At 37.5% G+C, this 19,892-nt stretch overlaps 1 protein-coding gene across 4 annotated transcripts in view; it reads right to left on the reverse strand.

The window, feature by feature from the left end:
* Nucleotides 1-572: 572 nt before the first annotated feature.
* Nucleotides 573-19,892, reverse strand: part of CLCN3 (chloride voltage-gated channel 3) — an 83,483-nt gene continuing 64,163 nt past the window's right edge. For 2 of the 4 annotated variants that reach the window (XM_045552519.1, XM_045552518.1), the window contains exons 10-14: nt 16,843-17,029; nt 13,444-13,842; nt 9,741-9,957; nt 5,138-5,213; nt 573-3,410 (exon numbers count right to left, since the gene is read on the reverse strand). In XM_045552519.1, coding sequence (XP_045408475.1) covers nt 3,252-3,410; nt 5,138-5,213; nt 9,741-9,957; nt 13,444-13,842; nt 16,843-17,029 — 1,038 coding nt within the window. In that variant the 3' untranslated portion in view covers nt 573-3,251. The remainder of the gene's footprint in view (nt 3,411-5,137; nt 5,214-9,740; nt 9,958-13,443; nt 13,843-16,842; nt 17,030-19,892) is intronic. The other 2 variants (XM_045552520.1, XM_045552522.1) reach the window with 1 other exon arrangement.

Below are 19,892 nucleotides of genomic sequence, written 5' to 3' on the forward strand. Positions count from 1 at the left end.
TGGACTGGAAGTGTTTTCCTTTTTACTAAAAGTTTTTTTTTTGTTTGTTTTTTAAATTTTTATTTTTCCTCTCAACCCAGCTTTTCCCGACTCTGGGAAGAACTGGGAAGAGAAGGCCTAAAAGTTTAATATTAGAAGACTATTAAAATCTTATTTAAATGTTACTTACCACTCCCTTTAAAGGCAGTTCTACTAGCAAATTTCCAAGGTAATTTTTAAAAAACATGTAAATTTTACCTGTCTTCATGCAAACAGGATAATTTTTCTTCTAAAATAAATCACATTTTTGAAAGTGAACAGAAGGGAAATCAGTTTCTTGCAGACCTGCAACTTCCACTGACGAACTCGGGCTCTGAACTGTTGCTAGTAACGCGCACATCCTGCCGTTCCGCCCAGCACAGACTCTGCGTTGCTCCTTGCTTGCAAAGTACAGACACCGCTTGCAACCTGAGAGAAGTGTTATAATTATCATCTCTTTGAGGGTCCATGTGCCGGGCATATTGGCCTACACTGCACAGGGCAGCAGTACAGAGCAGGACTGTCACAGATGTAATTAAAGGCCAAACCACACATTGTCATAGAGATTTTAATAGGTTTCTGATTAACTCATCACAGTAATCATTTTTACTGTAATGATATGCAGCTTTACTACACTAGTATAAATAAAAACAGATAAATACAGCTCTAGGCAACGTCACAGATTAACAAACTAAGCATTCTTCATGAACCAAAACTGAAAACAATTATTAATAAGAAGAGATGCTGACACCTTTGCCCATTCTCATCATACCTTCTCAAAAAGGGTACTCAAATAAGGCGCTATTTATACTGGTCAATTAATCTGCCAATTAGCCAGGCACAATTCCATGGTCTCCACTGTTTCATCGTTTGGTTGAAAAGAAGACACACCTCAACGTATCAGAAGGAAAAATGGACAGATAGTAATGCCAAAGAAAACCACTGAATGCATTAAAAATCCGGCACTTTTCCTGTATTTCAGCAGGAAGACACACCAGGGACAGAAAGGTACCAAAGAAGAAGATTAACGCTTTACTGTCTGCCCTGGAACGTTAGTCTGCGGAGCAGGATGGGCAGTGAAAGCAGGGCCTGAACTCAAACAGGGAAACGTGGAAAATAAAATCCGTACGAGTTTAATGGATGAAGCTCTCTGCGAAGAAGCTGGTTTCTCCTTTGAAGGCTCGTGAGTCACAACAAGCACCTAAGTTATCCAGTCGCCGTGCTGAGGAGTTCACAGCCCAGCAGGCTCCACACGGCAAATACACTTAGGACAAGCTGGAGATTTACGGAACTATCATTTGGAAACGATTCCGCTCTGGATGCCAAAAGAACTCTGAAGAGGCTATGAAGAGGGAAGTAATGAGGACAAAACACTGATTTAGGCAGCTAGCACAGCTAAGAATGTGTCACGAAATTCCTAACATTTTGCTCAACTTTCCATCATCATTCTTATATGGCTTCATGATCTTACAGATTTTATATGATCTTATAGGTATATTATTATTAAGAACTAGGAAGTGAAGAATCACTTCCAAAATGTAAAAATGGCTCACTGCCAGTTGTGTTTTAGAAAATGTCTGTCTGCAAAAATTCATTTTCCTTTCAAAAGTGTATAATTACAGAATATTTAGGCCAGTTCTTTGAGTAAACTGCCTTTGCCAATTGAGAATTAAGACCATGATTAAAACAGACATTTCCAAAAACAAAAATCCCAAACACATTCTAGTGCATTTTAGCTCTTCCTGCAAAAACGTGTGCTGCTGATACTCAAACCATCACTGAACACTTCTAATAGGGATGTGACCTGCCAAAGGTTCAAGGGTTATGTTCAGATTAAAATTTCAACTGCTACCTTTGTGATTGTATTGTTTTCATTTTTTGATATTTTAAAAAAGGTCAACATTATTTAACTTTTGGTTTGAATCTGCAAAGTAATTTGTAGCGTTTCACCTTCCCAGGTAACAGGTCGGAAGACGACCAGGAGATGGCAGTGACAGATCAGAAAAAGGTCTGTGCACACAATGGAGCGCTGAGAAATAGCCACAGCCTGGTTTAAACCCGTTCCCACTGTAAACTTTGTTCGTATCTCCGTATTTGTAAGTCTCAATTAGTCTATAAATATCACATTAAAAAGGTAAAATTACTTAAGTGCGATATTAACTGATCTGTATTTTATAAATTTTAATCCATAAAAATATAAATAATGGTAAATTTTTAAGAAAAGAAATATACATTTAGTGCAAGTTATGAATTACATTTCTTCAGTGTCAGCAGTGAAATATCTTGAGGAAAGAAAAGAATGACTGATCTAATTTCAAGAAAAAAAAAATTCCAGTGTTGTAACATGCAATTAATTTCAGACACAGCTAAACGATACTTCCTTCTCTTTGCTGTCAAGGCAGCATAATTATGCCGAACAGCGCTTGTAGACATTATGGTAGTTTTAGAAACAGAAAATTTGCATGAGACCAGGTCACATTATCCATAAAGTCTGAGAGAAAAAAAAACTGCTTATCCTTTAAAATCAAGTTTCATTGTTTTTGATTCTGAATCACACGGCACACAAGCTGAGAGATTTCATTCATGCTTCATTCGAGATTTTACCTGTTTGACCAGCCTTTGTTGTGGTACATGTGTACTGTTCCGAGCATTTAGCGATGGTACAAACTACATGGTTAATGGCACAAGAAACACTCCCTTCTTGTGATGAAACCTCAGTAAAATCACAGTACATCTCAATATGAGAAAGGACTGTTCAAAAGGGTACACCAATTTAAAGAGGCTTTGTTACAGAGAGAGAGAGAAATAAAGGCTCTTCTGGAATGTAGAAAGGTAATGCTTAACTATACAATTCATGAATTAAACAGAACAGTTTTGATAAAAAAGGGCAAGACCTTGCAGTTTTATAGATGGCTCAATTCAAAGTAATCCCTCCAGAAACAGGGACTGAGCGCGTGTCTTTGCGAAGTTGGAGCAACAGGCCCGGTGCACGAGGACTCCGGCAGCCCGCAGTGTCCCGCACACCCCCCGCCGAATGCATCCCGTGCAGAACGGGTGGATCCGCTGCTCTCGGTCAGATGGGAGATCCCTCGCTTCTTCCTTCTCTCTCTGCTTTCCCTCCCCAGACTCCTCCATTCCACCAGCATTATTTGCAAACCAAGTTGCAAAAGCCTGGCTTTTATATTTCCTTTTTTTTTTTGTTAAGGAGAAAAAAAGTGGACGACTCCCTCAGGTTAAAGAGTTGTGCTATTCAACAAACGAACTTCCTCTTCCGTTTCTTCTCTCTCCTCGTCTATGGGATTCAGTTGAACATTATTGAAGCGGGGTCTTGGTTTGCCGTCTGGGCCATATGACGGAGGATATCTTTTTTTGTTATAATGCCAAGGAGGCGCCTGCAAGGGATAAACAGAAGATTGCCATTAAAATAACAGGGGTGGGGAGGGAAGAGACGCTAAATCTACGGCTAAGTCCTTTTTGTTGACAGAAATAGAGCAAAGCAAGCAGCCTGATTTTGTATTTTCAAAATGTATTTTATTGGTAAAGATAATAAAATAATCCAGCAACCATCCTTTGAGATATCAAAAGTATTGTGGTCACTAATAGCACGACGGCCTTTCCACTGAGACTGAGGACTGCGCCCCACTGCAGCAGAGCTATTTTGATTCACGTATGCCAACAAAAAAGTAACAAAAAATGGGAGAATGTATGAACAGGAAATGATGCTGATTCCATTTGAGAAGGAAAATTCATTCCCATCACATCAAGAAAGCAGTAAAACGTCTGATGACCAAATCCCCTCAACACTTCACTTCCTTGTTTAACCAAAATTAACCAATTTTTAAAAGATAGTTTAAGGATTGCCCGCTTGTATGCAGAATCTTCATGAAAGCACATACAATTGAGATAAAATGCATATAAAATGGTCAACACAGAACTTCAAGCCCAAACTTCAGGACCCCAAGAATAAATCTGTAAGACAACCCAAGTTTCTAGTACCCTTATCAATGTTTTCCTATTTTGATTTTGGCCAAAACAGTTAAGATACAGTGCTTTTATGAAAGTCTTAGTTGTTAATGCTTACACTAAAAGACAGGTGAAAACATCAAGAAGCAGTCCTAAAAGATTATTACAGGTGAAGCAGAAAGCAGAATGAATGAGTAGCTACTATATTATTATGGTTAGTAGTTTTTAAAAAAAGGATGCATGAAACACTTGTGAAATATTAGCATACAACAGGAATATACAATTAGTTGTGTACTTAAGCAAACTGGGACAGGTTTCATATAGGTATGACAATTGCAGGGCAAAATAATTTTAGGCATTAATTGGTAAAGCCAGACAATTTTTATGTTATTCTGTAGATAATTCAAAATTTATCTGTAATCATGAAATCACTAGGACATAAAGCCAGTTAAAACAAATGCATTTGACCCCAAATCTGCTTATAGCATTCTAGAAACATCATACCAAAGGGGCACACACCTAATCTAGGTACAATTCACTAATGAAATGGCAGGACACACACTGTGGCTCTGAAGACACGGAGGGTATAGCAGAAAAAGAATTAATGCTGTGATCACAGATATATACACATTACACTCCAGTTAGTGTGCCCATTAAAAAATCCATTTAACTGTCAGCAATTCTAATCACTAAGCTCAGTTAAAATCACTTGGGAGCTTAGATTTACCGTAAGACTACCACAAGATTAGGAAACATAAAAAAGAAAAAGGGCTTGGGGTGATGGGGCAGACATTTTAACCAGTCAGCAGTCTTCTGAGACCAGTGTATATCCACTAAGGTAGACTGATTTGTCATGTTCACTTTAAGAATGTTCAATGATATTTACTCATTCAACTAGCAAACTGTTCACAGTTCTTAAATTGTAACTAATGACTTTGATGAGAGATGTTAACTTTTGCTTACTTTCTATGAATGGAATTGTATACAGTATCTAAATTTATCTTACAGACATAATGTATCGGATACAAATGTAATCGGCAGCATAGCAGGGTATTTTTGTTCAGCAGGTTCTGGGAAAGAGAACTGAACAGTTCACAAGTTTCATGCTTCCTGACTTCTAAGGTGTCTAAGGAGGAGATCTGATATATCTAATCACCAAGGGTTCGACGTGCTGCTTTAGTTGCTCGAGATGCTCTAATATGTTCTTCTTTGTGATGATCCCCAAGACAATCCTGAAACAGATTATTATGCTAATAACTGTGTGAGAAATGAAATTAAAAGCGGTTCCAATCATAAAGAATGAGAAAACAAAAGTAAAACCATGAATGACAAGAATGCTTCTCATGAACTTTAGAAAAATAAAAACAAAAATGATTTAAAATTCCAGTTTTGCATAAACTCTACTGACTTTCAAAAGTGATACAATATTTTTAAATATTGTTGGGTTGTTTTTCTTTTTAAATTAAAAATCAAAATTATGAAAGTTTGGAATGAAGATGACTACAAAGTACAAAAGAAACTTAGTATTGATACACAGCTATAAACCTCTGAAACGTAGAGCTCCATTTTTCAGTGTTCGTCCACAGAGGAAAATATTTTTCCAATTTCGAAGACAGCGCAACACAACAGCTATCATGTGGATCTACCTCAGCAGTGAAAGGGTGGGAAGAACTTAGCCTTATTGCCTGTGAGAAGACTTAAGCAATCTCTTGGATTTTACTATTATTTCCAATTAAAATTAAAACAAAATAAATAGTGCTGACCAACAGAAACACTCCCTCAATTTTCAGGAACTGTGAATGCCACTTCTTAAAATAAACTAATAAAACCTATTTATGATTAGGGATCAAAAGGACTTTTACTTTATGCTTTTTTTCCCCAAATAACAATTATTTCTCAGTTAACATGTCATTATTATTACATCAAGCAAAATGATGGACACAAAAATTCTCATAATGAGGACACTTAAGACTAATGAGACTGCTTTTAATTATTAAGACAAAATTCTGGTTACAGGGTTTATAATGGAAATTAATGAATTCAACTGCAATACGCATATAAACAGTAAAAGTCAAAAACCTTGAAAAAAAGTTAACGTTTAAATTCTGAAAGCCTATCCAAAATGCCCTTCTGGGTGACTGCACATTTCCTGATGATCTGGTTCAGTCAACTTTCCTGTTAAGCTGCCTTTGAACATTCTGGCTCCTTGAAGAATGTCACCGGAGGGCTTCAAAGCAGTCTGGTCCCACAGCTATGTCCATTATAAAACAGTTACTTAGTATGACAGCTGGGGTGGGGGTGCGGAGAAGGAGGGTAGAGAATAGGAAAGGCAGAAACTGGTTCTTTGCTCATGTTTTCTCACTATTTTTTTAAAAAATATTGTACTGATCCTTAAGAATAAAGATAAATTGAAAAGTTCTCAGAGCATGGGGGCAACTTCCCCCTCCAGAAAAGCTCAGAAACTGTATAAAATGAGCATTCAATTGCTCATTAGATGTTCTTCACTTGACTAAACTTTTCAGGTTTTTCTTTTTTTTTTTTTTAAGCCATCAATTCATTTGATTTTATGGTTGGAGTCAGGAAACGTGAGAACCCTGGCAATTGGCTAAATGCAGTGACACCAGTTTAATTCTAACTCACGCTTTTCTGTCCAATGATACAGAATGATTAATCTGTCAGTATCATTTATATTAGTAAACTCTGCCAAATCTGCCAAGGTACACTGTGAGGATAGTTACAAATTTATAAGGACCAAGTGGCAAATTTAGAGAGTTACAAAGTAATCTTTGTATTTACAAAGTAATAGCCCCTAAAAGGGAGAAACACACGTAGTTCTTCTCTTTAGTTAATGGAGAATTGTGCTTTGAGAATAAAAAGGCCAGGTTTAGCGCTGCTTTACTAATTTTAGCGAGTAGAAGGAAAATCAATGTAAAATGTGACTCATATAAAGAATTATTTGCTGTTTCCTTTTGGGCTAACAAGTAATGATGTGTTAACAGAAAATAACTCAGCATTTCTCAAAGTATGTTCCAAGAGACATACTTCTTCTCCACGAGTTCTTCTCCCCTCCCCCCACCGAAAAATGGTTGCATTTTTAAATTAGCTTGGAAAACTGTGTTTCCCATTACTCCCTATCTGGGAATAAGAGAATATCAATATTTTAAAAGTTCAGAGAAGTTCCACAGTAAAGAACCTCAAGTGTATTTAATCCAACACTTTCCAAATTTACACAGTCACAAAACGTTTTTTGAGTAACTCCTATCAACATCCCACTAGTCCCACGACGATTAAAAGGTTTGGAGAAATTCTGCTAAGTTAAAATATAAAATGTGGAAAACCAATAAGCAATTGACATCTTTATAATTTACAGACTCTCCCCCATCTCTATTCTGTTTTTATCCTTGCTTCTAAGGTTCTGGATTTGTTGTGCCTCTTCCCCCAAATAACTGGTTTCCACCTCTAAGACCCAGCATAAACCGTAAGACGTTGGTAGCTACCTAGAACTTCACACTCTCCACTAAAACTCGCAGGACATGATTTCTTCTCTGCGTTTTAAATCATTTAAGTGGAAATAAAACACCCTACTTCCTTACATACTCCAAAAGTCGCCAGAGCCACCTCCCCAAGTGATCTCTTTTCTTCCCACACATACATCAATTTATTTTCCTTGATGAACAGAAATAAGGAAAGTATGATCAAGGCAATTAAACACATTCCCTTAGGAAAAAGCGCCCCCTCTTCCATATAAACAGGCAGCATCAGATAAAATTTTAATTAGCTATCCTCCCTTCCCTCTGCCCACTTCGTTATTTTTATACTTTCCTTTAAACATTTTCCTTTCTGATATCTATGCTGCCCAAAACCTGGGAATTAATCAGTGAACTGAAATATGAAAATTAACCCATATAGCAGCTTTGTGATCACAGTTAGTCATAGTTTAGAGAACAACATTTATATTTGTTAGTACATAAAAGAACAAACCATGCCAGGCACAGAGAACAACTTGAAGCAAATAGTAGTTTGTAACCACCCAGCTTAGGTTCCAGTTGAGCCACTTAATAATTAAAAGGGCCCAAGGACCAGCGAAGCTTGTTGAAAAGTCACCCCATTTAACGAGTACTTATTAAGTTTTTAAAAAGTGAAGTTGGTACCAATATTTTTAAAAATTAAACAATATTAAACAAAAGAAAATAGCAACAGTAAATTTCATTATATACATCTCTTCTCCAATCAGAATCTGTGATATTTAATAATTCTAAACTCCTTGCTCTTAATTAAGAGCTTTATCCTTTTAATGATTTACTTCATATTTCTAAAAGGTATTTTTAATTGGGTAGCACAGTGAAAAACACTAAACATGGATCTAATTTTCCAGCTTTATATTTCTATTTGTAATCCAATCGAATATATTGGCCAAAAAATATTTTAGTAGTTTAAGAAATCACAAAGAAGGAGGGTTTTTTTCTATCAGCAAATTACAGTGTAAAACAGTAGCAAGAGATTGGGTTTTAAATTTGGAAAGATAGTTTGATTCTCTCATACATGTGATTCACCACAGCACTTTCGGCAAATTATTAAAGCTTTTTGAGCTTCAATTACTACATCTGTAAAGTAGGGCTACAACTCCCTATTTTGCAGAGTTCCTGCAAAGTTAAATGAGACAAACATAAAGGTGTTCCCTTCCTTGTTCTTTTTTCCTCCTTTCTTTAGACAGGGGTCATATATTCTGTCACCCATGTATTTGGTACAAAATGTTAAAAAGAAAAAAAAACCCTGCTGTGAGTCTACATGTATTTAGTATTTAAATCGGCTTCAGGGTTCGCCACCAGCCAGTCTACACCTGATCCAAACCTCTGCTGCTCCCTCCTCGCCTTTCTGTTACCTGCCTTCAGAGAAAGTGTTCTTGAGAAGTTCAACAGGGAACAGTAATATCACGGAAATAAAGGGGCCTAAAGAAAGGATGGGCGGGGAAATAGTGACAGATCCCCGGTGAAGGGAAGAGGAGAGTTGCGGTGGTGAAGCAGGGGTGTGTCTGCTGAGGCATCCTGTGCGTGAAGTCCCCACAGCCCTTCTGACATGTCACTTTCCTATATTCCTGTCCTGGAGAAACACTTGCAGTTTATGTGTAAAAGGCAGAAAAGTAAATTATTGATGTATACATTTAAATACCTGAGCGTTTATTTGTCACTAGTGGTTTATGTAGAAGATTTGTGGAGAAGGTAGACAAGAGGAAACAAAGCATTTGTTAAAGGAGACTTTTAGCTAATTTACAAATTTCATTTAATAATATGTTCTTTCCTTCATTGCATGATAAATCAAATATTGGCTGAAAGAGTAAACAGCAAAATATCTAGAAAGTTATTATTGTACTAGAAATTTCTGTGCTAAAAATGAAACACTTACAAAAAGAAAATAGGTATTTGCACTGCTCCACACAGGTTAGGTTGACTATTCCTCTAAGAAAGGAAACGCTCTAAGTCCAACATGCTGTTCATGTCGGACAGGTTTCAGCCACTCTTTCTCAACTTTGAAGTATTCTTGACAAATGTCACTATATTTTGGCAAAGAGCGGGCAGTCGATACCTTCCTTATTCTTTGGTAAGTGTGAAGTGTAGCCGACTGACCCTGTGTTTATGACCACACTACGGAGAGACTGTTCCCCTTGCAAGCTCACACTCTCCCCTGGTGACTGCCTAGATTCCACTACAAAGGACCATAAACTCTGGCAAGTAAGCCGATTCCTGTGGTGCCAGACTTACCCATTGTGAGTTACAAGGCACTGCCTCAGACCCAGCTTTCGGAAAATATCCACCACGATCTCCATTGGGGTGTGGTCTGTCACCGTGAAAGGGCTCATGTCAAGAATGCTTCGAAGCTTCAATGGCCGCGGACTTTCTGCTGGAAGAGATGGGGTGTGCTGTGCAAAACACACCCGAGAACTGCCAACGATACCTTCTTGTTTTTTTCTGGCACTTTCTGAAAAGAGATAGAAGAGACCAAAAATTTTTAATTAATCGATTTTGTTTTGTTTTTTTATGGGCAACCTGTCTATTTAGAGATAAAAAATAAATGTATCCTATGACTTTTGGTCCCTTTGTCCTCTCCTTAACCAAGAAAGGGATCAAATAAAAAGCTATTTAGCAATTTCTTGTATTTAACTGAATTAGAATCCACCAATAACAAATCACCATCATGTAAATAAAATGTTTTTTGGTGTAAGTATACCATTTCACAATTTTCTTTACTGGGGCTGAAACTATTTTCTAATGTTAGAGGATAAGGAAGCATGTTTGGAATATGGGATTTTAAAACTTGAACCAATTATGAGAGCAGTTTATTAAGGGATCCATCACTGAATGAAGCCTGCCTGTGCTGAAGGTCACTTCATCAGAGGTGGGACTGAAGAGAGTTTCATCCTTGCTTTGACTATGCTGTGTACTCCGTCCCTGTGAATCAGCTGGTTTTCTTTTCTGATGTTAAAGTATAATTTTCCAGGTAAGTCACAAGCATTACAGGTGGGTTGAAACTACAATGATACGCGTAATGCACACAGACTGATTCTTTGGGTTGTTTTCTTTGTAAAGGCTCTGTTGATTTCCCCTTTTCCAGTGTGCTCTGCTTCAGGAGCATCCGTGCTGTTGCCTCCTTCCCCTTCCACCTTTAAAGTGCCAGGCAAGAAGTGGCAAACGGGGACAGAGACCACAGGACAGAGAAGGAAACCCATGAAATGGGGAGAATTTGAAAATAAAATGGTCTTCAGTTTTATGTTGCTCAGTTAGTATTAATCAAAACTGAGCATGAATTTCGCTACAAAAATACCTAAGCCAAAATATAAGCATCAGTCCTAAATTGAGAAGCAGTCATCACTGTAAACACTGCACTGCTTTTAATTCCTTTTGACTACTGAAGTCTTCTTAGCTGTGTGGTGACACATTAGAGTAGAAAAGCACTGAAGCGATGTGCTAATAGCTAGTACTTACTAGAGCACCTTAAAAGCATGATCATGGATGGCACGGAAAAGAAGAAAGTCCATTAGCAACTGACATGAGTGATTTTTGAAAAATGCCCGTTAGGTTGGTTTCAGCTCATAAGAAGAGTCTGACACTGAACGGTGCAGTGTAAATGCTATGAGATGTATGGTTAATGGGTTCACAAAATAAAAAGTGTAACATGTGGAGGGAGTAGTAAAAGTGTAGAGTTTTTGTATGCAACTTAGGTAGTTGTCACAAATATACAGTCAAATTCAGAATACTCTAATACTGTAAGGGGAGTGTGTTAATCACTTTTACTGTAGCATAGGTTAAAAGACAAAAGTATTAAAAATAACTATAGCAGCCCTAGTGGGGGGTTGTGTGCCTGTAGTTCCAGCTACTCCGGAGACTTAGGCGGGAGGATTGCTTTAGCCCAGGAGTTTGAGGCTGCAGTGAGCTATGATCACATCACTGTACTCCAGCCTGGTGACAGAGTGAGACCTTAGTTCTTAAATAAATAAATAGACAGATAGCTAAAATAATTCGTTAATAGCTACACAAAATAAAAAGATATGAAGTGTGATATTATCAATCTTAAACACCCATAAAATAAAAAATATTATGCCATCTATGAAAATATACTGATTGTTTAAACCAACATTTAATGATAAAACACTAATTTTAGAAAAAAATTTTAAAAATTAACTTATTTATTTATTGGAATGGAATTCCTTTTATATACAAGTTACCAGAAGTGAACATTCAGCCTCTTTGACTTTGTCAATTTAAGAATATCGTATTTATTCTTTCAATTTATTTGAAAATTGCTAAGGAGGGATTTTAAGTGTTCTCGCCACAAAAAAATGTAAGGTGATGAATATATTAATTAGCTTGATCTAATCATTCTACAATGTATGTCAGAACATCACCATATAATTTTTTGTCAATGAAAAATAAAATTTAAAAAATGGGTATCATTTTTATAAGAATACAGGGATTAAGAAGCATCATTTATTGAACATTTACTAACTGCCAGGATATCTGCTAGGTTTTTTTTAATTTTTAAAAATATTTTTGATGCCATTCATTCAAGAGCCTTTGAAGCAGAGAACATCATAGTTTTCATTTTCTGATATGGATTCAGAAATTTTTTTTAGAAGTTCCAGCACTATTTTAATGACCCTAAATAAACTGAGACTTCTCATTTAGATTTAATATTCTATAAAATTTTGCTTTAGTATCAAACAGGAATTTATCTAATTTAGTATACTTCAATGATCTTATTTATGAGATATCATGGAAAATTTTTTGTCCTTCAATGAAGTATTTTAATTATATATATAAAGTATATTATGTATGACGTAATTTTATTTTTTGCATACATATGTATGTGTATATATACAAAGCTTAGTGTACAGGTCTGTTTTTCCTGGTCAAAAATATATGTGGGCAAACATTTAAGGTGTGTTCAAAAAGTCATGTGACTAACATTTCTGATGACGTTGCCTGATAGATCACATATTGACAGTACTCCTATTTCCTTAAACCAATGTGATCACTTATCCCAATACTCTACCTCTTAAGGCAGTGACTTTTAAAAATATATCCATAGGATTGGTGGAATAATGAATATTAGTGATTCTTAATTTCAGCACTTGTTTTTCTATTAAAAAATAGAAAATTATAATATCTAGTTAGAAGAGAAAAAAAATCATTGAGATTTTGTTTCTGGTCAAATGCCAGGCTGAAAAGTGTATTGGGGTAGAGGAGCCAGACTGTGTTGAAAGGCATCCCAGTCATACCGGCCTCCTCATCGATGCTGCAGGACTGACACATTTTGGAGGAACACAATTGGTTCCTCTGCAGAAAAAATTTAGTTTATCTCCAAGAGATAATACAGTACGGCTGATAACTTTAAGCTGTATTTTCAGGAATATGGGTATAAAACACAACAGGACTGATATACTTTTTCAACCTGGCATTTGACCAGAAACGAAATCTCAATGATTTTTTTCACTTCAAACTAAATATTATAAATTAATATTGTAACCCTAACACCAAAGACTGAAAAAGCAAAACTTTGTTAATCTAATATTAAAGAGACTGATGAAGATGGGGTTTTCAATAATTTGTATTCAAATAAGCCAACGTCATTAAATACAGGAATATATTTAGCTAAGGCCTTAACATTACGTGCTATTATGAATAACCAGGATCAACAAGGCTTATCTGAGTGGAAACAGGTCCCAACTCCAACCTCTGGTAACAACGCCAAATGAAAATATGAAACAGCATTTAGCAGAAAAACAAATCCACTGAAGCCCAAATTCCTTTTTTAGAGAACATAAGACTTTAAGAGACATAAAATAATATCCCTTGCTCTTGCAAACCCAACCAATTAAATTTTATTGCTTTCCTTTCTTCCAGAAATCTATCTCGTGTGTGTGTGTGTGTGTGTGTGTGTGTGTGTTTTAGTATTTTAAAAGGGTACCTATTGCAATTGTCAGGTCTCTTCTGAGGGCAAATCCCACTAATCGCTGAGATTCTTTTGACATTATGACAGGAAATCCATTGTAGCTGGTTTCATTAATCATGTTTTCTATATCATCCACTGTCATGTTGTCCTGCGTCAGGACAGCTAAGGGAGGATCATTCCTTCGAGGCCTCATGACATCAGCAGCCAGGGTGGTATGAGTAAATTCTTCTTTTGCATCCAAGAAAGGGTATCCATTTAACCGGATGTGCGCTTCATAAATGCCTTCCCTGCCGAAGGCATCTCCAACCCATTTACTGGTCATTACTGCAGCCATGAGGGGAACGATGTATTCCAAGCCTCCTGTGAGCTCAAAAACAATAACCACCAGGGAGACGGTCATCCTTGTCACACCACCTGAAAAAATAAGCACCACGGGTCAGGAAAGACAGGATCCTCATCATTACATGTTACCAGAATTTTTACACTAGGCAGTTGAAAACAAAATTGTAAATAGAACTTAGAGAAAAGCATTATCATCAAAAATCACTACTCCTCTCTTAGGACAATAATTACTACTTTTAAAAAGATCTAGAGAGGCGCCGATCTTCTTTGTTTATAACAAAGAAGACTATTAAAATAACATTTTAAAACCTATTTACTTCATATAAAAAACTCAACAACTGATCGACTGAAACAGTTTTGCCATTTTGGTTTATTGCTGTAGCAAAGACAGAATTTCACCCTTATAAAAGCTTATTTACTAATTCTATTAGTGAATTAGTAATTCTAAATTACATCAATTTACAAGTTGGTGAAGCATATCGTGGTTATCTTGTTTGTTACTAATTTACAAATTAAATTCACATGAGTGAAATATTAATTTAATAAATTTCTCTCCTCTAAATTTTTTCAAAATGAGTACAATCTTTCAATGCCTTGTGATTTCCATTAACAATGTAAGCAATGCCCACCGATAGAAAACTCATCTATTCACTCACCTACACCATCATTCTCAACTGTCACCTCTGTGCTCATGCCTCCCTGATGCACACCTTTCTGCTTACTGTTGCCTTTGTTCCATGTCCCAGATCGCGCACACTGTATCTTACTGTTGTGTCTGTCTTTTAAGCTGTAAAAAGACTTTGGACCACCCACTGTCATAAAAAACACCACATACTCAACACCAAACTCTTCTTCTTCCCCAAAGAGATCCTCATTCCAACTTCCCTGACTCCAACGCTGGGTACCACATTCTTCCGAACAACCTAGGTGTCATTCTTGGTTCATCCCTTTACTTTATTCTAACATTTAGATTTGTCAGCTAGTCCTATCTGATTTCCTCTGCAAAATATCTATGAGTCCCTTACCCAGTATTCTCACTATTACCAACCTGAAGACTTTGTTCCTTAATTTTAATACCATCTTATCTTACCTCCTTGGCTCCAGCCCCATTACCTTCAATCCACTTTGTAAGCCACGCTCCCAGGTTAATCTTTCCTAAATACTACTTTCACATGTTGCTCCTTTGCTCAAAAAACCTACCAAGGCTCACAAGTTCGTACTGTATTAAGCTTAAACTCTCTTCCTTTTTGTTTTTAACCTAAGAATAGAAGAGAGAAAGAACCTACTATATCTGACATATCTACTCTACACCAGGCACATCCCAGTCAGTTACTTTACCAGGCACTATGCTAACAGCTTTACATGCATTTTATCTCATATAATCCTCAAAATAATCATAGGAGATCAACAGCTGTTATTTCCATTTTATAGATGAGAAAATTAAACATTAAAGTAGTAAAGGAACTTTGCCAAAGTTATCAAGCTAAAAATTGCAAAGCCAGACTGCCACAAATCTGACCAATTCCAAATATAAATTCATCTTGACATAAATCGGGTGCATTGTCTTTTCATAATCTGCTTCCTCACCAATTCAACTTCATTTCCCAAAAGTACTCCAAATGTACTCTCTACTTACAGCCAGTTTCCTCAAAGCCCCATGAATACTAAATTTATTCCCATTCCAATTCTTCTGTCTTCACATTATAATTTTCAACAAAGTCCTCTCTCCTTTAGATTCTACTAATCTTTTAAAATCCTGTTCTACCCTTTCCGAACTGCTTGAGCTCCTTCCTCGTCCACATCCCAGCACCATCTGGACTCTCAGCACCGCACCTAATCGTCACATATTGCTCACTGTTGCATTCTCAGTGTTGCTCTTGTCTTCCCAGCTTCACTGTGGTTGAGGTTGGGCCCGTGTTTCATTCTTCTTTTTGGACCACTCACTGTATCTAGCACAGTACTAAAAAGAAAGTGGATGCTACTACTTGCTACTTTGGGGAAAATGATTCTGTCCTTCATTTGATACTACATTTTCGAAGATCAATAATCGCATAATTTTGAGTCACTGAACAAAAAGAGTCAAAGTGCCAACTATTACTATTATAAACAAAGTTTAGCTGACATTTTAAACATAAGAAGAAATAACTATTTTTTTTTTTAAGACAGAGTCTCATTCTGTTGCCCGGGCTAGAGTGCCGTGGTGTCAGCCTAGCTCACAGCAAATTCAAACTCCTGGGCTCAAGCGATCCTCCTGCCTCAGCCTCCCAAGTAACTGGGACTACAGGTGCATGCCACCATGCCCGGCTAATTTTTTCTATTTTTTTTTTTAGTTGCCTGGCTAATTTTTTTCTATTTTTAGTAGAGACGGGGTCTTGCTCTTGCTCAGGCTGGTCTTGAACTCCTGAGCTTAAGCCATCCTCCTGCCTGGGCCTCCCAGAGTGCTGGGATTACAGGCTTGAGCCACCACACTGGGCCAGAAATAACTGTTTTTGACATCCCAAAAGATAACAGACTCTTAAGTACTTAATGTAGGTATTTTGCTTTTCATTAAAATGAGTGGCTACCTTTTTTGATTTTGCTATAAATGTGCCATAGATGGCAGAGAACTGATGAATAAGTCTTTTACTAAGGCTAACAATAAATCACTGCAGAACCCAAACTAAAACTATTCTGAAACTTTGCTATAATGCTAATCTTAGGTACTACATTATAGTTGTTACAGGTAAGCCAAGATCCTTAATAATGAAAAAAACCAAAGATCTCCTCGGACAGGATTCACATTAAGCCTCTGTTGTACAGAGATGATTTGTCATAAAGCACCATGTGATATTGCAAACAGGCTAGCTACTATTAAATTTTTACATTAGCAAATGTTGTGAGACAGGCAACATGAAGACCAGTACCGTATGACGCCTTGATGGCACTACTGACTCGTTCCTGTTAAAGCATTCCTCCCGTCGTCCCGCACTCTCTCTCTCCCACCAACCCACCCATGAATCGAGAACACGCTCCCACTCGCTCTCGTTTCTCAGACTCGAACGCATCCGTGCGCAGCCGGCGCAGCGGCGTTACCTAGGCACGCAGCAGCACCGACCATCGCGTACAGGCCAGGCGTGATGCAGTCGGCCCCGACCTCACACCACTCCTTGAAGATGAACCAGTCGTGGTGATAGTAGGCAAGCTGCTCCACCGCGATGCCCACGATCCTGCCTGCGATCGCGCCGATGGCCATGCTGGGGATGAACAAGCCCGAAGGGACCTGGAAGCAGAACACAACTCTTACCGGAGCAGAGTGCCTCTGCTTATGTGCTAAAACCCAGTCTGTGGACCTGCTTCCAACACTTTTGATTCTTTGCACATTTTACTCATATAGCGAAATCCTAGTACAAATAAAACTATGAGCAAAATCTTGTACCTTAATCCCATGAGCTCAATTACAAAGTAACAAAACCACATTCTCTTAAGCCAAAGAGAAAATAATTCAAGGGTTATTTATCCTTTAGCTCAGAGGTTCTCTACTGCCATTCCCAAATAAAACTTTCATTAGTCCATGGTGAAATGAAAGGGGAAAAAAGGGCAATATTAAGTATTTTTAATAAAATTGAGTTGATTCAGTTTGAAGCACTGTACTTTATCCCAAGACTATGTCCTTTCTATACATTTACAAATGAGATATTAGATGCTATTTGTCTTATCTGGTGCAATATAAAGTGGGCAATCTTATTGGAGTGCCCCAATATTTTGGGAGACATATTGGCATACCTCACTGTATTGTGCTTCACAGAAATTGTGTGTTTTACAAATTGGAGGTTTGCAGCGACACAGCATAGATCGTCTGTTGTGCCATTTTTCTAATAACATGCTCACTTTGTGTGTCTGTTACATTTTGGTAATTATCAAAATATTTCAAACTTTTTCATTATTATATCTATTATGGTGATCTGTGATCAACGATCTTTGACATTACTATTGTAGCTGTTTTATGGCAACACAAACCATGCCCACTTAACGAAGTGTGTGGGTTGTGACTGCTCCATCCCCTGGCCATTCCCCCATCTCCCTCTGTCTCCTTGGGCCTCTCTATTCCTTGAGACACAACAATACTGCAATTAGGCCAATTAGTAACTCTACAGTGGCCTCTAAATATTCAACTGAAAGGAACAGTCACATGTCTCTCACTTTAAATCAAAAGGTAGAAATGATTAGGCTTAGTGAGGAGGGCATGTTGAAAGTTGGGTTAGGCCAAAAGCTGGGTCTCTTGTGCCATGGTGTCAGTGCAAAGGAAAAGTTCTTGAAGAATATTAAAAATGCTACTCCAGTGAACACACAAATGATAAGAAAATGAAACAGCTTTATTGCTGATATGGATGAAGTTTTAATGGTCTAGATAGAAGATCAAACCAGCTACAACATTCCCTTAAACCAAAGCCTAATCCAGAGCAAGGCCCTAACTCTCTTCAATTCTGTAAAGGCTAAGAGGGGTGAGGAAGCTGCAGAAGAAAAGTTTGAAGCTAACAGAGGTTGGTTCGTGAGGTTTAAGGAAAGAACCTGTCTCCATAACATAAAAGTACAAGGTGAAGCAGCGAGTGCTGATACAGAAGCTGCAGCAAGTTATCCGGAAGATCCAGCTACCATCATTGATGAAGGTGGCCACAGTGAACAACAGATTTTCAATGTAGATGAAATAGCCTTCTGTTGGAAGAAGATGCCATCTAGGATTTTCACAGCTGGAGAGGAGAAGTCAATGCCTGGCTTCAAAGCTTCAAAGGACAGGCTGACTCTCTCGTTAGAAGACTAATGCAGCTGGTGACTTTAAGTTGAAGCCAATGCTCATTTATCAGTCCAAAAATCCTAGGGCCCTTAAGGATTATGCTAAATATACTCTGTCTATGCTCTAGAAATGGAACAACACAGCCTGGATGACAACACCTTGGTTTAAAGCATGGTTTACTGAATGTTTCAAGCCCACTGTTGAGACTTGCTACTCAGGAAAAAGATTCCTTTCAAAATATTACTGCTCACTGGCAATGCCCCTGGTGTCCTGACAGCACTGATGGCAATGAGTGTTGTTTTCATGCCAGCTAACACAACATCCATTCAGCAGCCCACGGATCAAAGAGAAATTTGAACTGTGAAGTCTTACTGAAGAAATACATTGTAAGGGTATAGCTGCCATAGATAAAGATTCCTCTGATGGATCTGGGCAAAGTAAGTTAAAAACTTTCTGGAGAGGATTCACCATTCTAAATGCCATTAAGAACTTTGGTGATTCATGGGAAGAGGTCAAAATATTAACATGAACAGGTTGGAAGACGCTGATTCCCACCCTCATGGATGACGCTGAGGGGTTCAAGCCTTCAGTGGAGGAAGTCACTGCAGATGTGGCAGAAACAGTAAGAGAACTAGAAGTAGAAGTAGAACCTTAAGACGTGACTGAATGGCTGTAATGTCATGATACACCTTGGACAGATGAGGATTTGCTTCTTAAGGATGAGCAAAGAAAGTGGTTTCTTGAGGTGGAATCTACACCTGGTGAAAATGTTATGAACACTGTTGAAATGATAAAGGATTTAGAATATTTCATAAACTTAGTTGATAAAGCAGCAGCAGGGTTTGAGAAGACTGATTCCAATTTTGAAAGAAGTTCTACTGTGGGTAAAATGCTACCAAATGCATGCTACAGAGAAATCTTTCACAAAAGGAAGAGTCATTCCCTTTTAACAGCACAAAATAAGGGAAAAAAAAAATGAAGAGTCAACTTCACTGTTGTCTTATCTTAAGAAGTTGCCACAGCTATCCCAGTCTTCAGCAACCACCACCTTGATCAGTCAGCAGCCATCAATATTAAGGCAAGACCCCCCACCAGCAAAATGATTATGACCTGCTAAAGATTCAGATGATTGTTAGCATTTTTTATTAATCAAGTATTTTTTAATCAAGGTATGGACATGTTTAAAAAATATAATGCTATTACACACTTAACAGACTACAGTATAGTGTAAATATAACTTTTATATGCACTGAGAAACCAAGAAATTCATGAGACTCGCTTTATTGCAAAGTTCATTTTATTGTGGTGCTTTGGAACCAAACCCACAAAATCTCCAAGGTATGCCTGTATA

This window comes from Lemur catta, chromosome 5, assembly GCF_020740605.2.
Source record: "Lemur catta isolate mLemCat1 chromosome 5, mLemCat1.pri, whole genome shotgun sequence".
In the NCBI taxonomy this organism is placed as follows: domain Eukaryota; kingdom Metazoa; phylum Chordata; class Mammalia; order Primates; family Lemuridae; genus Lemur; species Lemur catta.